At 39.1% G+C, this 23082-nt stretch overlaps 1 protein-coding gene across 1 annotated transcript in view; it reads left to right on the top strand.

Moving 5' to 3' along the window:
- The first annotated feature begins 2419 nt into the window (after positions 1-2419).
- LOC127053999 (gamma-aminobutyric acid receptor subunit pi-like) overlaps positions 2420-23082 on the top strand; it is a 57395-nt gene continuing 36732 nt past the window's right edge. Inside the window, exons 1-2 of the mRNA XM_050959594.1 lie at positions 2420-2472; positions 8905-9008. Of these exons, the coding sequence (XP_050815551.1) occupies positions 2420-2472; positions 8905-9008 (157 nt within the window). The remainder of the gene's footprint in view (positions 2473-8904; positions 9009-23082) is intronic.

Raw genomic sequence — 23082 nt, 5'->3', positions numbered from 1 at the left:
TACCTTTACTCCTGTCACTTCACTGCTTCTTTAATATGGTAAATGAAGTAACATACCTTTCAGATTCTGGTATTTCAACAAATAACAATACAATCATACTTCTTTAATCACACACACACACACACACACACACACACACACACACACACACACACACACACACACACTTACGATAAAATAAGCTGCTAGTAGTTCACACTCTGCTCAGTTGAAGAATGGGGAAAAACCTGTGCAAAGCCTGAACAAATTCTTTGTTATTACTAAATTTTCCATGAACCTGCAAAATGCAAGAGGCTGTGCTCTTGCAAAATACATGCTGAAAGCTGAAAATCTGGTCAGATATGATATTTTGTTAATAGAATTTAACATGGATTCTGTATTAAAACTCTTTTACCCATCCACATCCAAGATAAAACATTTGTTCAGAATTTTAGTTAATATTTCTCTGGTACATATTTTCTTAATATTTTAAAGCATGTATGCAAAACTATTTCTATCAGGGACTTGATGATCAATGGTTAATTTCAGATCTGTTGTGTGGTTTTGCACAAAATCATTTTGAATGATATACTCTATCTTAAAGTCAGGAAATGGATTATAGATCTTATAAACTGTTTTAAAATTATCATTATGGTTGTGAATCAATCTGACAAAAGCAAGAAAATTCCATATTTAAACTAAAACACCTGCCCTTAACCAGACACATTTTGATGAATGTGAATGTTTTTTTTTTTCAGTTCAAGGATTATTTATAGCTAGACATAGAAAAATAGTTTCATTTTTTTCAACAGCCTTCTAAACTTTTGTCCATTAACAAAAATGTTGCTAGGGATGTGTAACAAATATAGCTACAGCATATATAGCATGAGTTTTATTCTTAGATGGCAATGGGTCCTAAAACTGCTACGTGAGAAAAATACAGTCAAAAGAAATTACAGATTAGTCACCTGTGGGTTGTGGGCATGAGTGTGAGTGTGTGTGTGGTGATACTATAGGCTAAAACTGTCTTGAACTTTTTGTTGTTTATAATTTACCAAAAGTATGCAGTTTTTTAAAAGTATAATGCCACTTTTTCAAAAACTAATAAAATTTAAATGTTAAAACATTAAAAACACAGATCTCCATGCTGATGACTCACGGAACTACCTCTCTATTTCAGACCTGTTTTCCTCTGTCCAAATTACAATCTCAGCCTGTTTCTCTGACATGTTCTTGTGGATGTGTAGCCATCAACTCAAACTAAACATGGGTGAAACAGAGCTCCTAAGTCCTTCCTCACCAAGCCCTCCCAGCTACTTCCTTTCTTGATGACTGTGGACAACACCATTATTTTACCTGCCACTCAGGCCCGTAATCTGGGTGTCATCTTTGACTCAGATCTCTCTCTCTCAGGCATCGCATCCAGGCATATCTCATTATAACATCTCTAAGATACAACCTCTCTTATCCATCCACACAGCTAAAATGCTCATCCAAGCTTTCATCACCTCTTGTCTTGATAAAGGCAACATCCTTTTCTCTGGCCTTGACAAATGCAGTCTTGCCCCACTTATATGCATTCAGAATGCTGCTGCAAATTTTCCTAGCCCATCTGGTGATATTATCCCCCTCTTTGAATCCCTCTCCTAGCTCCCCGTTCTCTATTACATCAAACGTAAGATACTTTTATTCACTTTCAGTTCCCTTTATGGTCAGTCCCACCCTATTTTCCCTATCAAGCTATTGGTGCTCACTTCCGATCACCCCATGATGCCAGCCTCCTGCATTCTTTCTCCATTGCTCCCCACATGCTTCCCAGGAGTATCTGCAAAGCTACCTCATTATCCAACTTCAAATCCCACCTCAAAACTCTTCTTTGCCATGAGACACACAAAGTTAGGCTGCTGGTGTACAGTGACAACAGCCTATCATACTGACCAATATTGTCTCACTATTTCCTTGTACTCTTCTGTAGTCCAATGGGGCAGAGACTGTCATTTCGTTCTGTATTTTTACAGTACCTAGCACAGTGGGGTCCTGGTCCATGACTAGGACTCCTAGGTGCTACAGTAATACAAATAAAATAAATAAATAAACAAACAACAATTAGTCCTCAAAAAGGACACAGCTTGAATTCACTAGAGAGCGAATCTATTACTGAGTTAAATCAAATACTGCTGTCCTTTCAAAACTGTAATTAAAAACAATGTGGGTCTTTTTACTTATTTTAGATATTTTCTAATAAATGTGGCAACACTTGTTCAGGATAAATTAGCATGGCTTTACTGTATACCATTGCCATATAAAAAGCTTCATGTGATTTGAAGTTTGATCTACTATAGCCTTTTTTAGAATAACTATTTATCATTATACTTTACTATTAAACCTTTCCCATGTTTGCTTTTAGGAAATACAAGAACTCTTGAAGCCACCTCTGACAATGTACACTCTTTTCAGGTGTTCCAAAGCCCTGTTTCTATTGAAGTTTTTCAGGTAAGAAAGCTAAGCTGTTGTTATCCCTTCAATATGTGTGCATAATATAGTTGAGTATCATCAAACCGATTCTAGTTAGAACATTATTTTTGCCCAAGTAACAAACATACCTGAGGGTCTGCAAGGAAAAAGTTTAAAGGAACACATGTACCCGCTGAATCTGGCCTCACTATTACAGAAATAAGCCTTCTTCAGCTAAAAGCAGAAATATAGAGCTGAACTCACCCCGGGCGTAACTTCATTGTTTTCAGTGATCCATAATATTTTATACTAAATATACTGTTGATCAGTCAAACTTGTCCAGAAATAAAGTGGACATGAACTTTGCCAAGTAATATTATTTGATTACTATTATTATTTATGGAGAGCAAACACTGTGCTAGGTGCTATACGAATATGAAATATATATGGCCACATGGTCCCTGCCTGAAGCATATTACAGTTTATTTCAGACAGAGCAGCTCAGCCACACATAATACAACAGGTGATAGTACAAACTTAAGGTACGATTAGAAGTACTGGGTGCAGGCGGGTCTAGGCCTGTCCATGACTAAAGGCCATCCCACTCAACTAAGGGAGCACTAAGTGCAGGTTCCATTTTATTACAGGAAACAAAGGAGAACACAGGCACAGGAGTGAGGACAAAAGAGTCAGTGGACATTGCCCAGAGGAACTCTGCCTGGAGTTTTGAGTGGAGAAGGGACCAAAAATAGCTCCCAGAGTTGCAGAGCACCCCCTCAAGTTTCCTCCTCCTGGTGTGATGGGTGACCATCTTGGCCAGTGCCAGGAAGAGAGATTGAGGAGGTACCGTGACCTTAGGGGACCATGGATGGGGTGTGCACAGATCATCTTGATCTGATCATCACTGAAAGGCTTTAGGGAAGGGAAGGGAAGGAGTGGTTTGAAAACATTTCTTTCTGGGTTAGAATATGTTTGTGAAATCCAGTTCTCTCTGTAACTCCCTTAACTAATGGGCCAAATTCTGACCTTTTAAACATGAATGTAGTTCTGCTGAAATCAATAGGGTTGCAGGGATGTAACTTTTTAAAAACAAAGACAAAAAGCACACTTTAAAGAACAAAATAATTTTGAAGAGGTCTGTGACAGGTTACCCCCCCCTTTGGGGTGCCACCTGATGTACTTAGCTCACCTGGGTTTCCTTACCTGTCTTGCTAAGCCACGCCCTCAAACCACCTCTAGCACACACACAGGTAGGGACACATCCAGCTGCAGAAAGACACAGTAAATAAACAAAAACTGCAAACTGAGCTTAACACACTAGATAGGTAGGATATAAATTAGCAAATTCCCACTTTGAATGATAAACGGGCTGGCAGACTCTTAAGGCACAAGTTGCTTTGGCTTTCCCAGGTTTTCATGCCACAGGCTAAAGATCCTTCTAGCCTGGGACCATCACTTCCCACTCTTCAGTCCTGCGTCAAACAGTTCCCATTATGCAGTGCTATATCTGAGAGGTGTTTATTGTACACAATTCCTGTGGTAATCCTTGTGCTTGTGGGCATTTCCTCAATAAGCCATTAACATTGTTTGGCCTTTTTACTGTTGTACCTGAAAGGCTGCTTGTGGGTTCTTTTTAACCTCACAACATGTTTCAGTAACACATACATAGCCAAACTTCATAACGTCACATTCGACAACAACATGTACAATTCAACAAGATGTTAATGTCTAACAGATCAAGACCTTTGGAATGATACCTCACAAGACATACTTTGTACAAAACATATCCTAATTACATAACAGTGGTAAATATTGGGGGCTCAGGGTGTCACAAAGTCTATGCAACATATCTTTCCCTTATGAAAAGATAAAATAGGAGGGAAAAGTTTACATATGTTGTGACAAGATGTCTAGACCCCACACTGATGAGGAAGGGGCAGAGATGCATGGGTGGAAGGCCTAGCCCCACCCCTCTGGCCCTATCAATCATGCATTATAGGGAGGAGGCCTTTAAAAGGAAGGAAACCGCAGCCAGTCATGGGAGTATGCATGCACCAACCACCACTAGGGTTGCTCTAAGCAGCAGACTGCAGGAGCAAGTTGTGAAGGGCACTCCTAGGCAAGGGACCTTCACCCTGGCCCTGAGGAGAGTACAGCAGGCTCCCAGTCCCAGCTAACACAGGCAGGTTGAGTCTGACCCAGCCACAGCATTAAACCCATTATGCTGGGACTGGATTCTTGACAGCACTAGACTTGCCACTCCCATATCCCCCTTTTGCTGAAACTCCAGGGAGAGAATATCCCTGAAGGCATGACAATTTGTGAATTTCATTTTTATCACCCAGCCAGAGAACCATAAGGAGGCCCCAAAAGGGAAGAACTGCCCCCACTCTTCACACAGTAGGAAAGTGGGGCTGATGTTGCTACCACCAGTGGAGATAATTGGGTGTGATCAGGCTCCCCCCATCCCCTGGGGGAGGAACCACCAAGGACTCTGTTACATACATTTCTCCAAACTATTTAAAATAAATGAATTGTTACTTAAGATTTCCTGACCTGTTTGGAAACCTGCCCTTTGTTAATCTTCCAAAACCCTGTCTGCCTCCTTAGCAGAAACGTGTGTGGCAACAGTCACTTTCAACTCACTTTAATTTATAAAAAATAAATTTGGAGTGTTGAGAAAATCCCAATTTATCTTTGATAATATAAATTTGGTTTAAAGTAGCCAAAAGGGCTACAGATTGCTGCTGAAATAGGAGTTTAGCAATCTGGTAGAAAAGGAGAGTTTAAAACTCTCAGGTTTTCTCCTTCAGCCCTTCACACATACAGCTCCCCCAAACACATCCCTGTCGGTATCACATCTCACTTTTCCTTTTGGAGGGAATCAAGTAGAGGAAGAGTGAAGGAGATGTTGTCTATAGGAAGGAATCCAGTTAGTCCTTTCTGGGACAGAGGAATCCACGGGGAATGACCTGGACTGTGGGTAAGGCCCGAGCGGGTGGGTGGTCAGGGGGCTTTGGGGACTGTTTCTGGGGCCAGCAAGCATAGTCAGCAGGCCACTAAGTGAACCTCACTGTACAGAATCTTGATTATTTTGGAGTCAGTTGCATGGAAAATTTTACCCATACTGTTTAATTGCTTAATTATGCCTACTATTTTATTATCAAATATTTTATCTGAGATTAATATGTTGTGGAGCTTAATCAAAAACTCCTTTCTATTTGCCTTTTTGTTTCATAATACCATGAATTTATGGATGAGATCTCTCTAAGAAATTGCAAGATGAACTGATTATCCTGATAGACTCCTACTCTTACGCTCTTTTGCAAATGGATAGGGTATAAATCTGAGAATAAATTGGCCATTGAGTTTATTCTGTTGATTGTTGGCTCAAAGTATCTTACAATAAATAGATCTGGCTTCTGAGAGGATAGACTAGCAACAACCTCTTCATCCTACCATGTATATTCTCTGAATTGTGTTTTCTTCACTTATTTACTTGCAAATGTTGGACCTGGATAACTGGTGAAGAGTTATTTTCAATATATCCTATTTCAATATCTACAAATGACATTTCTCATTTCATTTCTGGGACTTGGCATTATTTTATATTACAGTCACAACACAAAGCATAGCTTACTCACATTGAAATCAATGGACAACCTGTATAGCCAGTTTCAAGGAAGCAATTTTTTGTAAAGAAAAATCAAATAAAACATTGAATAAAAGTATTCAGTACCAAAGTTATAGGCGTATAGTGGAGTATTTGTAACCATTAACTTTAGAAGTAATACAGGGTCAATAGAATATGCAGCAAAATGACAAAATCCATTGACATTTTACCTTACAGTTCTTCATGTTAAATTTAATTATTGTATAATTTTCCAATGGAATAAAATATATAGAAAATGGTTTAAAGTATGTATCATGTATGTAGGAATCAGATTAGATAGATATACTGGGCCTGATCATGTGGGTTTTGTTCAGGAAATATCCCATCGATTTCAATGAGAGTTTTATAAGATTAAGAAAGGATTGTTGGATTGGGTTTTCAGGGATTGATCCTGAGAGTTCCATCCACCTTCTGTGAAATGTTAACAGCCTTCACCTGGATTTGAGGGCATTTACCATATTTCATCATTGGGTTTTTAATAAGGAAAGAATTAAATTCTTGATAGACTGAAGTGACTATCAGAGAGTTTCATTTCAATTGCTGATGTATTTCAAAGTATTATTGTTTTGCTGTGTAGAAGCCGCTGTAGTTTGTTAAATATAGAATGTGTTAAAACATGCATTATACACCTGACAGACCAGAACAAATAGGCATTCCAGTCTATTGGATAAATACATATTCATAATTTTTCTAAAACACATTCTCTAGACAGTAGCCTGGGACAGCTGTTTCAAAGTAATTTTGTATTAGGATGAGTGCTAATGCATTTTCGATAAATTCCATAAGAAAATTTAGGAACAAAACTTACTTTAGGAGTGTAGATGTGTTTAAAAATTAAGTACCAAGGCAAAAGAAGCTCTGGTACATACATGGCAGAGATGCGTAAGGGAAAAGGAAAAGTTCTTGGCTTTTTTCAATTCCCTTTGTTACAACTGTACAAAATACCCTATTGCAGTAGTTATCCCTGCTCCTTTTGAGGTAGGGTAAAGAAGGGAGTACACAGCATCCCAATTACAGAATAGGACTACTTGGTATGCTCAGATTTTTGGTCCCAAAGGTAACATGATACTTAAGCAAGGAGTCTAATTTTAAACTCATAAGTTGGACGGTTAGCTAAATGCTTAAATATCTTGCTGAATCAGGGTCTTATTTAACTTGTGTTTTGGAAACTCAAGAGTTAGTGCTACTCTGCTTATGGAAGAGGTGTAATGTACCCTTCTTCAGCCACCTGAATACAATGGGCTGTCCTAATGCCCAAATGATTATGAGGTCTTGTGGACAGAATGTGACCCTTAGTTATAATTTAATCAAGAACAAGAGGAATGAGGCTGCACATTAGACGCTCATTACATAAATCCAGAATTATCTTGGAATAGCATGGAGTGGGTGATAATTAAAGTGATTGAAAGAAATTGTTTCCAAACACCAATTACTTAATGGACATACCCACCATGCAACAGCTTATGTAAATTATAACAAAGTTGACACTCCAGACCAATGGAATACAAGCTATAATCATATATTGATCAGAAAAACAATGTTGTGTGATGTGATGAAAAAGAATGTTGTCTGGCAATTTTCCCTGTGTTTTTTAGAACGACATGAAATATATTCATCCACAGTCCATTAAAACTATGTGGTTAAATTCATGCAACTCACTGACTGTTTAGCTGTAATTATGTGTTACTGGGTGAGAGACAGAAGAACTGCAGCAAGTATGGCCTCCATGTAACAGATTAAAAGGTGATACTTACCCAGCAATTAATTATACCTACATTTCATTAATATTTAAAATATATACTTGATTTAAAGGTTCTTTCTTCTTTAGAAGATCATAAATCTTATAGTGAACAGATTAATTGTGGCCAAGTATTGTTAAAAGAGCATACTTAAAAGAAAATTGAGTAAATCAATGAAATACCTCCACCTAATAAATCAATTTCCAGAGACAGGAGAATTCATATAGTCTATGTGATTCTAGAAGAAAGAACTTTACAACTGACAATGAAATACAGCTACCTCCCAGCAAAGATTATGAGAGGAAACACACTTGCCCAGTGTCACACAGTAGCAGAGGGGGGAATAAAACAATCCTGATTTCCAGTCCTGTATCCTATCCACAGAACTCCTACCTCCATCTCTACATAAACCTCTACTATTAGGTCACTGGAATAATCTTGTTATACCACTAGTTTTATTTGTTTTACTTTCCTATATTGTACTCATAGCAAGTTTGTGTACATAGGAGATGTCCACAGTAATTCTACTTGATTTACCCAACATGTTTATTTCTCTCTTTTAAAATGTGGTGCAGTAAAAGCAGGATTTTGAGAGATTTAATGTATAAAAATATTCCTTTTTTTTTAAACTGTCTTTTTTTCCCTGGGGACTTTAAGTGGATTTCACTGTATAAAAACAAGCATTATTATAAATGAGGAAACAAAAAACAAACAAACCAGAAGAGATATATGGTACCGTATGTTTTACACATTCAATGCTAGGGAAATCTGAGTTGTTTCCACAAGCTGTTCAGTTATTAGAACAGTTAAAAAAATATTTAAGGCTAAAAATGGTAGTTTCTGCAAATTAGGGATTGAAGAAGCTTCATGAAATCTGACATTCTTTAGGATACTATTTTTCTATAGATGTGTGCTTCATGAAATACAAAAGCACAGACATTTCACTTTATGTAAATCTAATGGCAAGCAGTCGTTTGTGGCCCTGACACATGTACCAGTTTCAGGAAACTCAATTTTGTCTCTATAAAACTCTTCCTCCATGTTCTTCTTTTCCTTTAGGTTAATGAAAATGTCCACAGCTGAAGGAAAAGGTGAAATTCTTCCTCCAACTATACAGAAGATAATGAAGGGATACAACAAGTACCTACGTCCATTTTTTGATAGTAAGTATATAAGTTGCTTTGGACAAGTTTACACCATAACTTGGGCGCTGACTTTTGTTTTTGCTGGTGGGTGATTTTGAAGACGTGTGTGTGTTTGGGGGCGGGGGAGGAGAGGCTCTGCCAGTTTTGGGGGGAGGCTATTTTTAGCATATGTATACACTTCTTTCATATTCTAGTTATTGAATACGTTTCTATAATTGGTATCTTTACTATTTTAATAATGATTTAATTTTTATGAACTACTAATTAATTGATAATTACATTATCATGGATAATATATTAACATACTATATAAATAGTATACTAACAGCGTTGCAATCACCTACAAGCTGTCTTCACTAACGTCCCAGGTTAAAGACATTAGGTATCTCACTGTAGCTTTCGGGATAACTGTCAGCAATCTTATTTACATCTAGTTCCCTGGTATGGTCTTGATGCACATTAAGGACAGCTACATTATTCAGTTGCATCTGTCCCACTGATGACTGGAGATGATTTTTAAGTGTTCTGAAACTGGAGAATGAGTGTTCCGCAGTTCAGGATGGTACAAGCACGGTGAGAAAGATGTATAAATTTGCAGTATTCTGAAAGCATAGTGCTTTCAGAATACTGCAAATGACTCCAAGATCTCTTTCTTGATGGGTAACAGCTAATTTAGACACCATCATTTCGTATAGTTAATTGGGATTATATTTTGGCAATAGCATTACTTTGCATTTAACATTGAATTTCATCTCCCATTCTGTTGCCAAGTTACCCAGTTTTGTGAGATCCCTTTGTAACATTTTGCAGTTAGCTTTGGACTTACCTTTGTTGAGTAAATTTGTATCATCTGTAAATTTTGCCACCTCACTGTTTACCCCAGTACAGGTCCCTGCATGGATCAGCATATTGTATAAAATCTGTCTTCCTTGAATAACATGCAGACTCTGAAAATGAAGTTCTCTAGTTTTAAATTTTAAAACATATGCAGGTCATGTATGGCACTGTAAAATAAATTAATCAAAGGGAAAGAAGGCAATCATTCTAAAGTTAGGAGTTCAGAAGCTTAATTCTTTCTGACAAAATTATTTCCTTTTATGAAATCACTTAAGAGTCATTGGCTAAGGAGGTTCTTAGATCATGCAGTTATGTTTGAACACATGCGGTGAGACTAGTCATCAGTTTACCAGCCAGAGCACGTCACATCACATGTAATTTTTAGAGCAATTTTATAAAATATGAATAGCCATTACTATATTGTATTTAAAAGTGCATAATATATCTACATCCGTTTATCTCTTTTTTTAAGTGTTCCAACTGCTGACACAGCTGCTTTTGTTTATGTAGTATGTTGTTAGCAAATAACAAACAATGTTAGGCTATGGCTATACTTTCAGATGTAGAGAGCCAGAAGTTAAACCAGCCCTTGGAGACAGCAGCAGGTAAAGTGCTGCCATGTTTTCACACTGTCAGCTGCAAGCACAATGGCGTGGCCACACTGGCAGCTCTTGCAATGCCACAGAGAGCAGTGCATTGTGGTAGCTATCTCAGTGTGCAAGTGGCTGCAGCATGCTTTTCAAATGGTGAGAGTGGAGTGTGACAGGGAGTGTGTTGTGTGTATGTGGGGGGAGAGACTGTTTTGGGGAGCAGAGAGTGGGTCAGCACGCTGTCTTGTAAGTTCAGACAGCAGCAGGGTGAAGGGGGAAACCCCGACATAAGCCCCACCCCTTGCCTCTCTCTCTCTCTCACACTCACACACATGCACAAATGCCTGTCTCTGCAGCAGCAGCATTCCACAGCGATGGTTTGCTTTGCATCCCGGAGCACATAAGCATGCTGGCTGTCAGAAATGGAGCTTTGAAAGGGGATATCCACATGCCCTCAGTCGAGTTCAAAACAATGACCAGAGTGGCCACTTGACATCAAGGGATTATGGGACATTTCCAGAGGCCAATCACAGCACAATAATGCAACACGACATCCACACTGACACCCCGGTATTTCAGCCAGGGTGCAGCAAGCTCTATGTTTCTCATGGAGGTGGATTACCAGGAGCACTCCAGCTTGCAGAGTCCAGGTGCTCTAAGTGCCTTGCCAGTGTGGACACCTCAGGAGTTAGGGCACCCAGGGCTGATGTAATGTGCTCTAACTTGCAAGCGTAGCCAAGACCTTAGTAAATATGGAGTGCTAAGTACATTCCATCTAATTCAGGACAATACACAATGAGACAGTAGTTACCATTAGGATTTCCGTTTTTTAGGTATAAGAATTGCTGGGGCCACTACATACATATGTGGCTGGATCAGCGGAAAATGAGTTTAGTTCTAGTCTGCTACTAGTATACATTTGTTAATGTGCCTTGGTTGAGTGAGACTCAGTACAGAGACAGACACAGAGCAGTAGCAAAGCACATCTGTTGAGGTCCAGTACTAAAGCACCTCAGCAAAATCACTTTAGTTAAGACCCAACACATGAGCACATTTTAGCAATGGCTCTCAGCTTCTGGAGTTTGGCCAGAGCTTCTTACCTCTCAGTTGTGTTATAGTAAGTCTGCTGAAGAGGTGGGGTGAGACCACAGGAAATGCATTTTACAGGTAGCAATTTTTACAACAGGATTATTAATCATGATGGGAGAGAGAAGAAATTTAACAGGGAGTAATGTAGGTGACTGTGGCATTAATGTTTTAGCACCATGTAAATGTTTATGAATGTTTGTGAGAATAACCTATGGGCATCAGTAGCACCTAATGATGATTTTTAGTAAGGAAGTTATTGAAGAAGCATAGCTTTCTAATGTAGACACAGCCTACAGTGACAAAGACATTTTTTTCTGTAAATGCAGGAATACCACTTCCCTGAATAACATTAGCTATTTCAACAGAAGCCCTCTTCCATTGACATAGGTGCATCTACATGGGTTTTTTTCCCAGCATAGCTTAGTGGGTTTTGTTATTGTTGTTTTTCCCCACACTCATGACCAATGTACCTTTGCTGACTTACCTTTTAAGTATAGACCAAGCTAAAGTATAGCAGACTTTATTCAGAGCTGCAACTACGTCCACAACTCCTAAATGCAGGGTTAAACCACTGGATCAGTGTAGTCACATAAACCTCTTCTAGAGTCTTATTATTATGGGTACCTCAACTTTTTTTTTCTTGTTTAGTTGTTTAATAATTGTATACAGAAAATGACAAAGGGTTGACCAAATGCAGGTGGATATTTTGCTGTAAATGGATGTAGCTTCACTGAAGTCAATGAAGCTATGTTGATTTATACCACCTGAGGATCTGGTCCTGAGTACAATATATAGACCAACATGCATATGCATATAAGCATATATGTACACTGGCATGAGTCCAAAGTGTGCCTGTACAATCCCTGAAGCACAAGCAAGTATTTGTACATATGTATGTTGGATACACATAAAAGTGTGCTTGCGAATTTGAAAATCTGGGCCATAATGGTGCTTACATTACTCAGGAGACTCTGCAAATTGTATAATCCATTTTATCAAGGAGTTCATAGATTTGATAAAATCATCTCCTAACTGTTTTCATTAATTTTCTTGTACAAACAGACATTGGAATGCAACACACTCAGATTTCAGTGTGCATATTCTTGATTGTATCTGCTCTCCATTTGATCTGCTATTAATTATCAGTAAGGATGATTACAGAAAAAAATATGCTCCCAAAAGGGAATTAGTTTGTCATATGACTAGATCTTGTTTAGATGAGCTGATTGCTGGCATCAACAATGATTAGAGTTTAGTATTAACTAGGTATAAAGGGATCTAGTAATATGATTTAATCTAGTGAAAAATGGAACAGATTTTATCCTGAATTTTGAAACCCAATAGCTTGGAGGTGTTCATATTTGAGGTTTTGCTTCAGGCAGGACATGAAGTTACTTAGTGTGATCCTTGCATACTAGTATCACTCTATGAAAAAAAATTGACACTAAATTCTCTTTAATATTTAGCAAATGGATTTCTAACCCTAAAAAGAGAACATCATTCATTAATAGATTGGCATCAGACAATGTGGATTCCCCATTGCTGTTGCCAAGAGGGAGAGACAAGTACCATTGTCATTAATTAATGATACATTTTAAGGAGGCATATTCTTTTCCTTTTAGGAAAACCTCCATCTTGCCAGTTCCTTTTCATGTGTCATTTATTCTGAGGTAGACAGATGATTGGAAATTATTTTCAATTAAAAAAATCAAGCTAGAATCACCATTGAAAAGACTATGAAGATATTTATTCTTGTGAATACAGTGAACCTGGATACATTCTTCTATAGCAATAGAAAAATGGTAATTTATCCCTCTTGTATAGTGCAGTGTCCATGTAGTTAATAGAGTCTAATCTCTCAGCTTTTTGCAGATGTAAAATTGATGAAGGGGTTTTAGGTTTGTCTGTATCTGTTTAAGTACATATCCACTCCTCTCATTTACTAGAGGTTTCTAGAGTACTTAACACAACAGGGCACCAACCTTGTTGCTAAAAGGTGTGTAATGGCCCCTTGCTATCCCGCTCAGAGGGAGGCTGCTCAGGCTGGTCCTGTCTGGCCAGGACCAGAGTCCTCAGGACAGCCAAGAGCCCACAGTAGGGCTGGGCAATCAATAGTCACTGTCAGGCTTTAGCCTGGGTTTGGGTGGTTCAAACTGTCAGCCCTTAAACATGGTCTATCAGGGCTGGCTGTGGCCTGGGCGGAGCTTAGGCAGCCAGCAAACAACTATTTTATCAGTGGGCTGAGGCCTGGGCTTGAAGAGGCTCAGGTAGCCAGCAACAAAACAGTCTTTAGGGGAACAGGGTCCTGGGCTTGAAGAGGCTCAGGCTGCCAGCAAGCAACAGTCTTTTGGCTGGCTTTAGCCTGGGTGAGGCTCAGGCAGCCAGCAAACAGCTATCTGTGGGTGAGTTGGTAAAGAGGCTCCTTCCTCAGGGCTAGAGCTTCCCTGCATAGTGTAGGGAGTCAGCCACCCAGGGTGGGGTGGCAGGGGGATGCAGGCCCACCCTACTCCACTGCATCCCAGCCCAGTGCCCTGGCGGGGGCAGGATTGGCTGCCCCTGCATCAGTGGGGATCCAGCTGCAACTCGCCAACTGAGCCACGCCTGGCTCTGCAGCCGGCTGCTCCGTGGCTGCCCCTGGGCCACTTCCTGCCTCCCCGGGGTTTGGTACCTGTAGCCTCCAGGCTTCCTCTGGCTCCTCAGAGTACACGGTGGCAGGCACTCTGGGCCGGTCCTTGTCAGCATCTGGGGATCAGGAACAGCCAGGAATAGGTTTCCCTATGGGCCGCAGCAGAATGGGAGGAGCGTCCTTCTCCTCCGCAGGCTCTGCCCCAACTGTGCTGCAGGGCCTGCCTTTTATATTTCCAGACACGCCCTGGTGCTTTTGGCAAGAGGAGCAGGGCGATCTAGGCTCCGCCCTCCGAGGCCATTCAGCCTCACTACAAGGTGCTACTGTAATATTTTTTAAAATTATTAACCACAACAATGTTCACATTCCTAATAATGCTTCTGCAATATCTTTCTTTTGCATCAGTTCATCAGTCAAGTCAGCATGAATTCAAAGGATGGGAATGAGGTGATAATATTACAGAAAAATCAAATTCCCTAACGTAGAGTGATTCCTCTGTGTATCTTACTTTTCATGATTAATGGCTGTGAATTCTCCTCTCCTTCCCCCGCTCACTTCTGAGTTAATTTCTGTATGTTTGTCTAGTTGGTTTATATTGAAAACTTGTCAGGGCAGGGACCTTGTCTCTTAACTTGTTTAATGTACATTGATTTCCCGGTATACAAATAAAAGCATACGTACAATATATTTTCTTGAAGATTAGCCAATCAATTAGTTCACCTTTTCCCCAACAGGGTGGCATTAGCATGTATTCAAGTGACTGATCAAGACTTAAGTAGACTAGCTAACAGATGGCATCATGATGCAATCAAAAAGGGAGGCTGCCACCTACATCAGGGCATTCTTGCTGGACTATTTGGTGATAAACTGACTTCTTGCCAACCCTTGTATTTATATTCACAACATCCCTGTGAGGTATTGAAGTATTCTCTCCATTTTACAGATGAGGAACTGAGAAACAGAGTGACTTGCCTGAGGTCCAACAGCATGTCTATGAAATAGTAGGGAATTAAACTAGGGTCTCCTAAGTTCTAGGCTCATGCTCTAACAACTAGTTTATCCTTCCCCAAGAACCTGATGGCTACCTCCAGATGGGAAAGAAAAAGCCCATGTTGAAAGGCCACTCTCAACCTTAAAACCATTTTTTTGGTGAAATGATAATTTTCTTTAGCTTTGTAACTAACTAGTAGACACTTTACTAAAGTCTGTGTCAGCTGGTGCACATGCTCCAACAAAGCAACTTTGGGTAAAAAGCCCTAAGTGATTTAGAAGCCTAAGTTCCATTAAGTCTTAATGAGACACACTCCTAATAGGGGGATTTCCAAAAATACCTACCTCCTATTAAAAGTCAATAGGAGCTAGGCACCTAACCTTCTTAGGCACTTTTGAAAGTCCTGTGCTAAGTGCTTTTGAAAATGGGCCTTAGGCTCCCAAATCACATTGGGGCTTTTGAGAATTTTAACCTTTGATACCCATCTGCATGGTTTTTCTTGTAGTTCTTAAAGGAACTGGACACCAAAAAGTCAAATTAGTATGTTTCCCAGACCTTAAGAAAAGCTCGAAAGCTTGCCTCTCTCACCAACAGAAGTCAGTCCAATAAAACATATTACCTCACCCACCTTGTCTTTCTAATAGCCTGGGACCAACATGGTTACAACAACACTTCAAATTACCACTATGTTTCGTGTGAATCTGAATATTCTTTTTTTCTAATTATTTGGGCTCTCAGGCGATTAAAACAATTAATTGTGATTAATCCCACCATTAATAAAAATTAATGACAAATTTACAAATTTAGAATTATGTACAAAAATAGCTGCATTCAAAAATAAAACAATATAAAACTTTAGAGCCTAGAAAGTCATAGACTATCAGGGTTGGGAGGGACCTCAAGAGGTCATATAATCCAACCCACTGCTCAAAGCAATCCCCAGACAGATTTTTGCCCCAGATTCCTAAATGGCCCCCCTCAAGGATTGAACTCACAATGTTGGGTTTAGCAGGCCAATGCTCAAATCACTGAGCTATCCCTTCCATACTTCTCATACAGCCAGTCGCTCAGACAAACAAGTTTGTTTACATTTGCAGGATTTAATACTGCCCATTTCGTGTTTCCAGTTTCAACTCAAAGTGAAAACAGGCATTCATATGGCACTGTAATAGCTGGCGTCGTAACATATTTATGTGCCAGATGCGCTGAAGATTCATATGTCCCTTCATGCTTCAACCACCATTCCAGAGGACTTGCATCCATGCTGATGATGGCTTCTGCTAGATAATGATCCAAAGCAGTGCAGACTGATGCATGTTCCTTTTCATCATCTGAGTCAGATGCCACCAGCAGAAGGTTGATTTTCTTTTTTGGTGGTTTGGGTTCTGTAGTTTCTGCATCAGAGTGTTGTGTTTTTAAGATTTCTGAAAGCAGTCTCCATGCCTCATCACACTCAGATTTTGGAAGGCACATCAGATTTTTAAACCTTGGGTCAAGTGCTGTAGCTATCTTTACCGGCATTGGTACCTTCGTTGTATATTGTCAAATCTGCAGTGAAAGTTTTCTTAAAACAAACAACATGTGCTGGGTCATCATCCGGGTCTGCTATGACATGATATATATGGCAGAATGTGGGTAAATCAGCAGGAAACACAATTCTCCCCCCAAGGAGTTCAGTCATAAATTTAATTAATGCATTATTTTTTTAACGAGTCTTGTTAGCATGGAAGCATGCCTTCTAGTATCTGGCATGTAAATACCTTGCAATGCCAGCTACAAAAGTGCCATGCAAATGCCTGTTCTCACTTTCAGGTGACATTGTAAATAAGAAGCAGACAGCATTATCTCCCATAAAATGTAAACAAACTTATTTCTCTTAGCTATTGGCTGAACAAGAAGTAGGACTAAGTGGACATGTAGGCTCTAAAGTTTTACATTGTTTTGTTTTTTAATGCAGTTAAGTAACAAAAAAAAATCTACATTTGTAAGTTGCACTTTCACAATAAAAAGATTGCACTAGAGTACTTTTATAAGGTGAATAGAAAGATACTATTTCTTTTATCATTTTTACAGTGCAAATATTTGTAATAAAAATAATAATATAAAGTGAGCACTGTACACCTTATATTGTATTGTAATTGAAATAAATATATTTGAAAATGTAGAAAAATATCAAAAATATTTAATACATTTCATTAGGTATTCTATTGTTTAACAGTGGAATTAAAACTGCGATTAATCATGATTATTTTTTTAATTGTGATTCATTTTTTCGAGTTAATCACATGAATTAACTGTGATTAATTGACAGCCCTACTAATTAGGTTAATTTGAGTGCTAATACAATTATTTTTAAAAAAATACTGCATTTCCTATTTAACGTGTTTAACAATTTTACACTAAATTCAGCCTCTTACATCCCTCTTCTCTTCCAGTTACCAGTATTCCAGACAGGCAGACAGCCCAAAACCCCATGCCCACTCTCCAATTCAACTTGATACAGACCTGTGTGTCCCCCAAACCCTCAAGTCTGGGGTAAAAGTTGGGACTCCAAAATCTCTGTGTTGAAGTTAGCCACATTCTAAACTAGGATGAGTATTTTATCCACTCTTCCTACAAAGAGATATGTTTTAAAAATATTTTTAGGCAGAGATAGTCTCACAATCAAAATTTTTCATAAATCTATCCAAAGTGAGGGGAGTCTCAAAACTTTCTGTTTAGTTCATTATCTGATTTATTTCCACTTCCTCTTGTCTGTCTTCTTTCCAAAGGAAAGCCAAATATGCAACTGATTTACATTATTATAAAGTAGATATAAAAAACTTAAGACAGCCACTCCCTCAGAATTGTTTGTGTTTGTCACCACAATCCAATTAGCCTTCTTGGGCTAGAGAGCAAGACTATCTACATGCAGATTTCAACAACATGTAATGTTCCTCAATTAGAAACTCTTTAGATATAATTCTAATTTCTCTAATATACACTATCCTGAAACTTTCAAAGTGCTTATTCACTCTGCCTTTGGCTAGTAAAAGTTTTATACATGAGAAATAACTATTGTTTCCTTGTGGACAGTTATTTTTATTGCAGAAGTCCATCCTCTGTTCAAAGTAAGAATGGCTAATCACAGTAATAATCAGTTTACATTTATATTTCTGGATCATGCATTTTATGCAAAAATGTAGCTGTCATGGTATAAATCCCCACTCTGAACCTTAGCGTCCAAAAGATGGGGTACCAGCATGAATCCCCCTAAGCTTAATTACCAGCTTAGATCTTGTAGTGCTGCCACCAACCAGGACTTGCAGTCCCTGGTACACTCTGGTCCCCCCAAAACCTTCTCAGAGGACCCCAAGACCCAGACCCCCTGGAACTTACACAAGGAAAGTAAACCCTTTCCCCCACCATTGCCTCTCCCAAGCTTTCCCTCCCTGGGTTACCCTGGAAGATTACTGTGATTCAAACTCCTTGAATCTAAAAACAGAGAGAGATGCACCTTGCCCCCTCCTCTTTCCCCCTCCCCAAGAGGTAATACAGATTCAAGCTCCGTGAATCTAAAACAAAGAGATTCCACCTTTCCCCCCTCCCTTCTCTCTCCCTGTCTCCCACCAATTCTCTGGTGAGTACAGATTCAATTCCCTTGAGCCTCAACAAGGGGAAAAAATCAATCAGGTCTTAAAAAGCAAAACTTTTAATAAAAAGAAAGAAAAAAAGTAAAAGTTGTCTCTGTAATTTAGATGGTAAATATTACAGGGTCTTTCAGCTTATAGACACTAGAGAGGAGCCTTCCCCCCAGCACAAATACACATTAAAATAATTCCAGCAAAATACACATTTGCAAATAAAGAAAACAATCAAAAAGACTAAACCGCCTTTGAACTTATACTCACTATTTGAACAGAAAATTAGAGAGCCTGTAGGTACGTCTGGTTACTCTCAGAACCCAGAGAGAACAACAGACAAAAGAAAAACACACAAAGACTTCCCTCCACCGAGATTTGAAAGTATCTTGTCTCCTGATTGGTCCTCTGGTCAGGTGTTCCAGGTTCACTGTTTGTAACCCTTTACAGGTAAAAGAGACATTAACCCTTAAATATCTGTTTATGACAGTAGCAAAAGTAATGATTGTTAATGAGAAATCTGGCTTTATTAGTGTAGCGTGGCTGAGAGAGAGAAAGCATGAAGTGCTAAGAGCCAAAAAGCATTCCTTGAGCCATCCTGCTTGCACAGTGCAACAATGTACTCTGCAGTGCTCCTTGCTGCTCCGCAAGGATCAGTGTGCGTTTCCTCATAATGCAATGACAATAGCAGGAAGAGGATAGGGGGCCCAGAGGCCTGCTCCTTTATGTCCATGGGACATTGAGTGCACCATTAGCCAAGAACACCCCCCACACTCCTAGCTTTCAAGAGAGCACGAGGTTCATATTCTGTGCTGGTTATGTACATGTGCCTTGGGAATCGGGAGAAGCACCAAGTGCCCTCATCTTTTCCCCCAACAAACAAACCTATGAAAATCAGGGCAGAATTTTGCCCTAAAAATTAGATGAGGTTAAAATGTATCTCCTATCGGCAAATATAGAATTACATCAGGCTAAATGCAATCTCACTAAACAAGATGCCTGTATTGCTGAAGCATGGTGTGTGCACTATATCATTATAACATCATGGCTGGATGTATCAGCTGAAACACTGACCATAATTAGAACTTTTACAGAAGTGTCCTGAGGGATAAATTTTTAACAGTTATTGAAAGTTAGATGCAAAAATAACAATGCATGTTAACTAGATTTGTGCACAAATCACCACAGTTAGGACACTCACTCTGTGGCATTTTTTTGCTATATTTACCACATTTTATCCAGGGGCTATGAATAGATTCCCGGCAATAGCTATTGCAGTAATGAAGAATAGAATATGTGACTTTACTAATGTAAATTATTTTGAGCTGGGGTTGTACACATACAGTAACTCTTCACTTAAAGTCATCCCACTCAGTGTTGTTTCCTTGTTACGTTGCTGATCAATTAGGGAACATACTCATTTAAAGTTGTGCAATGCTCCACTCTCATGTTGTTTGGCTGCTTACTTTCTCCACAGCTGGCAGCCTCCCTTCACCCCCCCACCCGCCCAGGACCTCCTGCTCGCCAGCAGACCCCACGGATCAGTGCCTTCCCCCTCCTCCCCCCACAGCAATCAGCTGGCTTGCAGCATTTTGGAGGCAGGAGGGAGGGGGGAGGAGTGAGGAGTAGGTGTGCCGGCTCCCTCTCCCTCTCCTCCCAAACACTGCAGCTTAGCTGATTGCCCCGGGCAGGAGGCGGTGGGGGAGCGGGAGAGGGAACCTTCGCCAAGTCCTCGCTCCTTCCCCATCCCTCCTGCCTCCTAAAGGCTGCAAGCCAGCTGATTGCCCCGGGCAGGAGGGAGGAGCGAGGACTTGGTGCGCCTACCCCCTCCCTCCTGAACATGGCAATCAGCTGGCTTGTGGCGTTTAGAAGGGAGGGAAGGGAGGGGGGAGGAGCCAGGATGCAGCATGCGAAGTAAAGGGGGAGGAGGTGAGGGGGAGAAGAGGCAGGTCAAAGGTGGGGCCTTGGGGGAAGGGGAGGAGTGGGCAGGCTGCAGGTTTAGCCTCCTGTCCCTGGTGCTTGCAGAGTAGGGGAAGCTGCCCTGGAACCTAACCTCCACTATTTACATTAATTATTATGGGGAAATTGGATTCGCTTAACATTGTTTCACTTAAAGTCACATTTTTAGGCACATAACTACAACATTAAGTGAGTTACTGTATTTGCTAATGCTGCTTGCAAAGCACATAGGAATCTGCCATATCAGATCAGTCCAACATTCCATTTAATCCAGTGTCCTGTCTCAGATAGAGCTAATAAAAGATGCTTCAGAAGAACGTTAGAGGAACTCTTTAGTGCATATTTATGGAATAACTTTCTTGTAGAAATTTTGTCCTAACCTCTGTCAGTTATTTTCTAAGGACTGATGATTTATAGCCTCCCTCCCCAAACACACAACATTCTATATGCAACTGTGAATATTCTCATCAATATAAATATTCATTCCTGTTTTTAATCCTGTAAAGCTCTTAATCTCAGTGATACCTTGGAGCAATGAGTCTCACACATAAATTATATTTTCTATAAAAATATCTGCTTATATCAGTTGGAAATTTGCTGTCAATATAATTGAATTATTCCTGTGTGTCCTTTCTCATAAGCGAAAACAAGGAATGCATAATTTATCCTCTTTATACCATTCATTATTTTGTATAATTCTAACATGTCCCCTCTTATTCATCCTGTTTCTAAATGAAACAGTATTATTCTTTTCAATTTCTCTTTATTTATGGAAATATTTCCATGCCTCTGTTCATTTTCACTCTACCTGCTCTGAACCCCCACTATTTCTGATCTATCTTTTTTGAGAAAGACAGACCAGAATTTAATACCACATTCCAGTTGAAGTTATAGGATTGATTTATATAATAGCATTGTATTATTTCCAGTATTATCATCTATCCCATTCCTTATTCATCATAGCAATTTTGTTGCTGTTGTTGTGTTAGTATACCACTACACATTGAACAGGAATTCCTTTGGGCATCACTTGTGTTTGTCAACACTGAATTTAATTTGCTATCATTCTGCCCATTCACTCATTTTTGTTAAATCCCTTGAAAGGTCTGATTTTTTGAGTCTTGACTAATCTGAATAATTGTGTGTAATCTGCAAATTTACTATCTCACTTTTAATCCTTTCCCAAATCATTACAAATATAATGAACAGTGGTCCTAACGGAACCTTGACACATGCCACAGTTAATCTTTTGCAATGCTGAAAACGGACAACTTATTTGGCAACTTATTCATCTTTTTGAAAATCCAAATTATGTCAAACATTCATCTTCGTCCATTCTTTTGTTGACATTCTCAGAGAACTTTAAAAATTTAGAGAGTCACAGTTCTCTTCTACAGAAGCTGTGCTGGTTTGTCCCAATCATGTTATTCACCTAGCTGTTTTATAATCCTGTTTTTAATTTGTTCAGCCAATTCACCTGCTACTAGAGTAAATCTTACTGGTCTGTAATTTCCAGGATCATCCTAGCACCTTTTAAAAATAGGTTTAACATTTTCTGCAATCTTGGACAATAGACAATTTTAACTAGAAATAGCATATTTTTACAGAAGACTCAGCCCTTTCATTCTTAAGTTCCTTCACAACTGTTGGATGTGTACCATCCTATCATAGTAGCTTGAGTTGTTTTAATTTATCAGTTTGTTCCATTACTTTTTTTTTTTTTTTATGTCTCAGAGTCTGTTAGTACCTCAATTACCAGAAAACAGTAGATCCACAGTAAGTATCCTACTAATATCCTCTATGGTATACACTGAGGCAAGCAAATCAATTAACTTTTTCTGCAATATCCATACCTATGTTAATGGCTTCCTTTACATCCTGGTAGCAAACAGACCTACAGATTCTCTTGCAGGTTTCCCACTTCTGATATATTTAAAAAAGTACTTGTTTGTTTTATATCTTAAGGCTAATACTCTTCAAAATTCCTCTTCATGCACCTCATTTTCATTTTATATTTTACCCGCATAGTTTATATTCTTTCGGTTGGCATCATTGGTCTTCACTTGCCATGATGATGTCAACTTATGGCACCTGCAAACACAGACAGTGCAAGATAGCTTATCCTATTCTAGATGTGTTAGTATACATTTATCCAGAGGGTACCAAAGGGATTACATTTGAACTGTTTCAGCTAACTCTATGATCATTAACAAATTTATGTTCTTTCACAATATGATATAAGATTGAAACTAGGGATGGGAAAACTTAATTATGTCATTAAATAAGAATAAATTATATTTTAAAGTATCCTTCATGATTGTGTTACATATAAAAATAATAAATTATTAAAACAAAACATTACTTTGAGGGATTGGAGGTT

The sequence above is a fragment of the Gopherus flavomarginatus genome, chromosome 6 (genome assembly GCF_025201925.1).
Source record: "Gopherus flavomarginatus isolate rGopFla2 chromosome 6, rGopFla2.mat.asm, whole genome shotgun sequence".
Taxonomy (NCBI): domain Eukaryota; kingdom Metazoa; phylum Chordata; order Testudines; family Testudinidae; genus Gopherus; species Gopherus flavomarginatus.
Note: the sequence above shows the minus strand (reverse complement) of the source record. Positions and strands in the feature narration are given on the sequence as shown.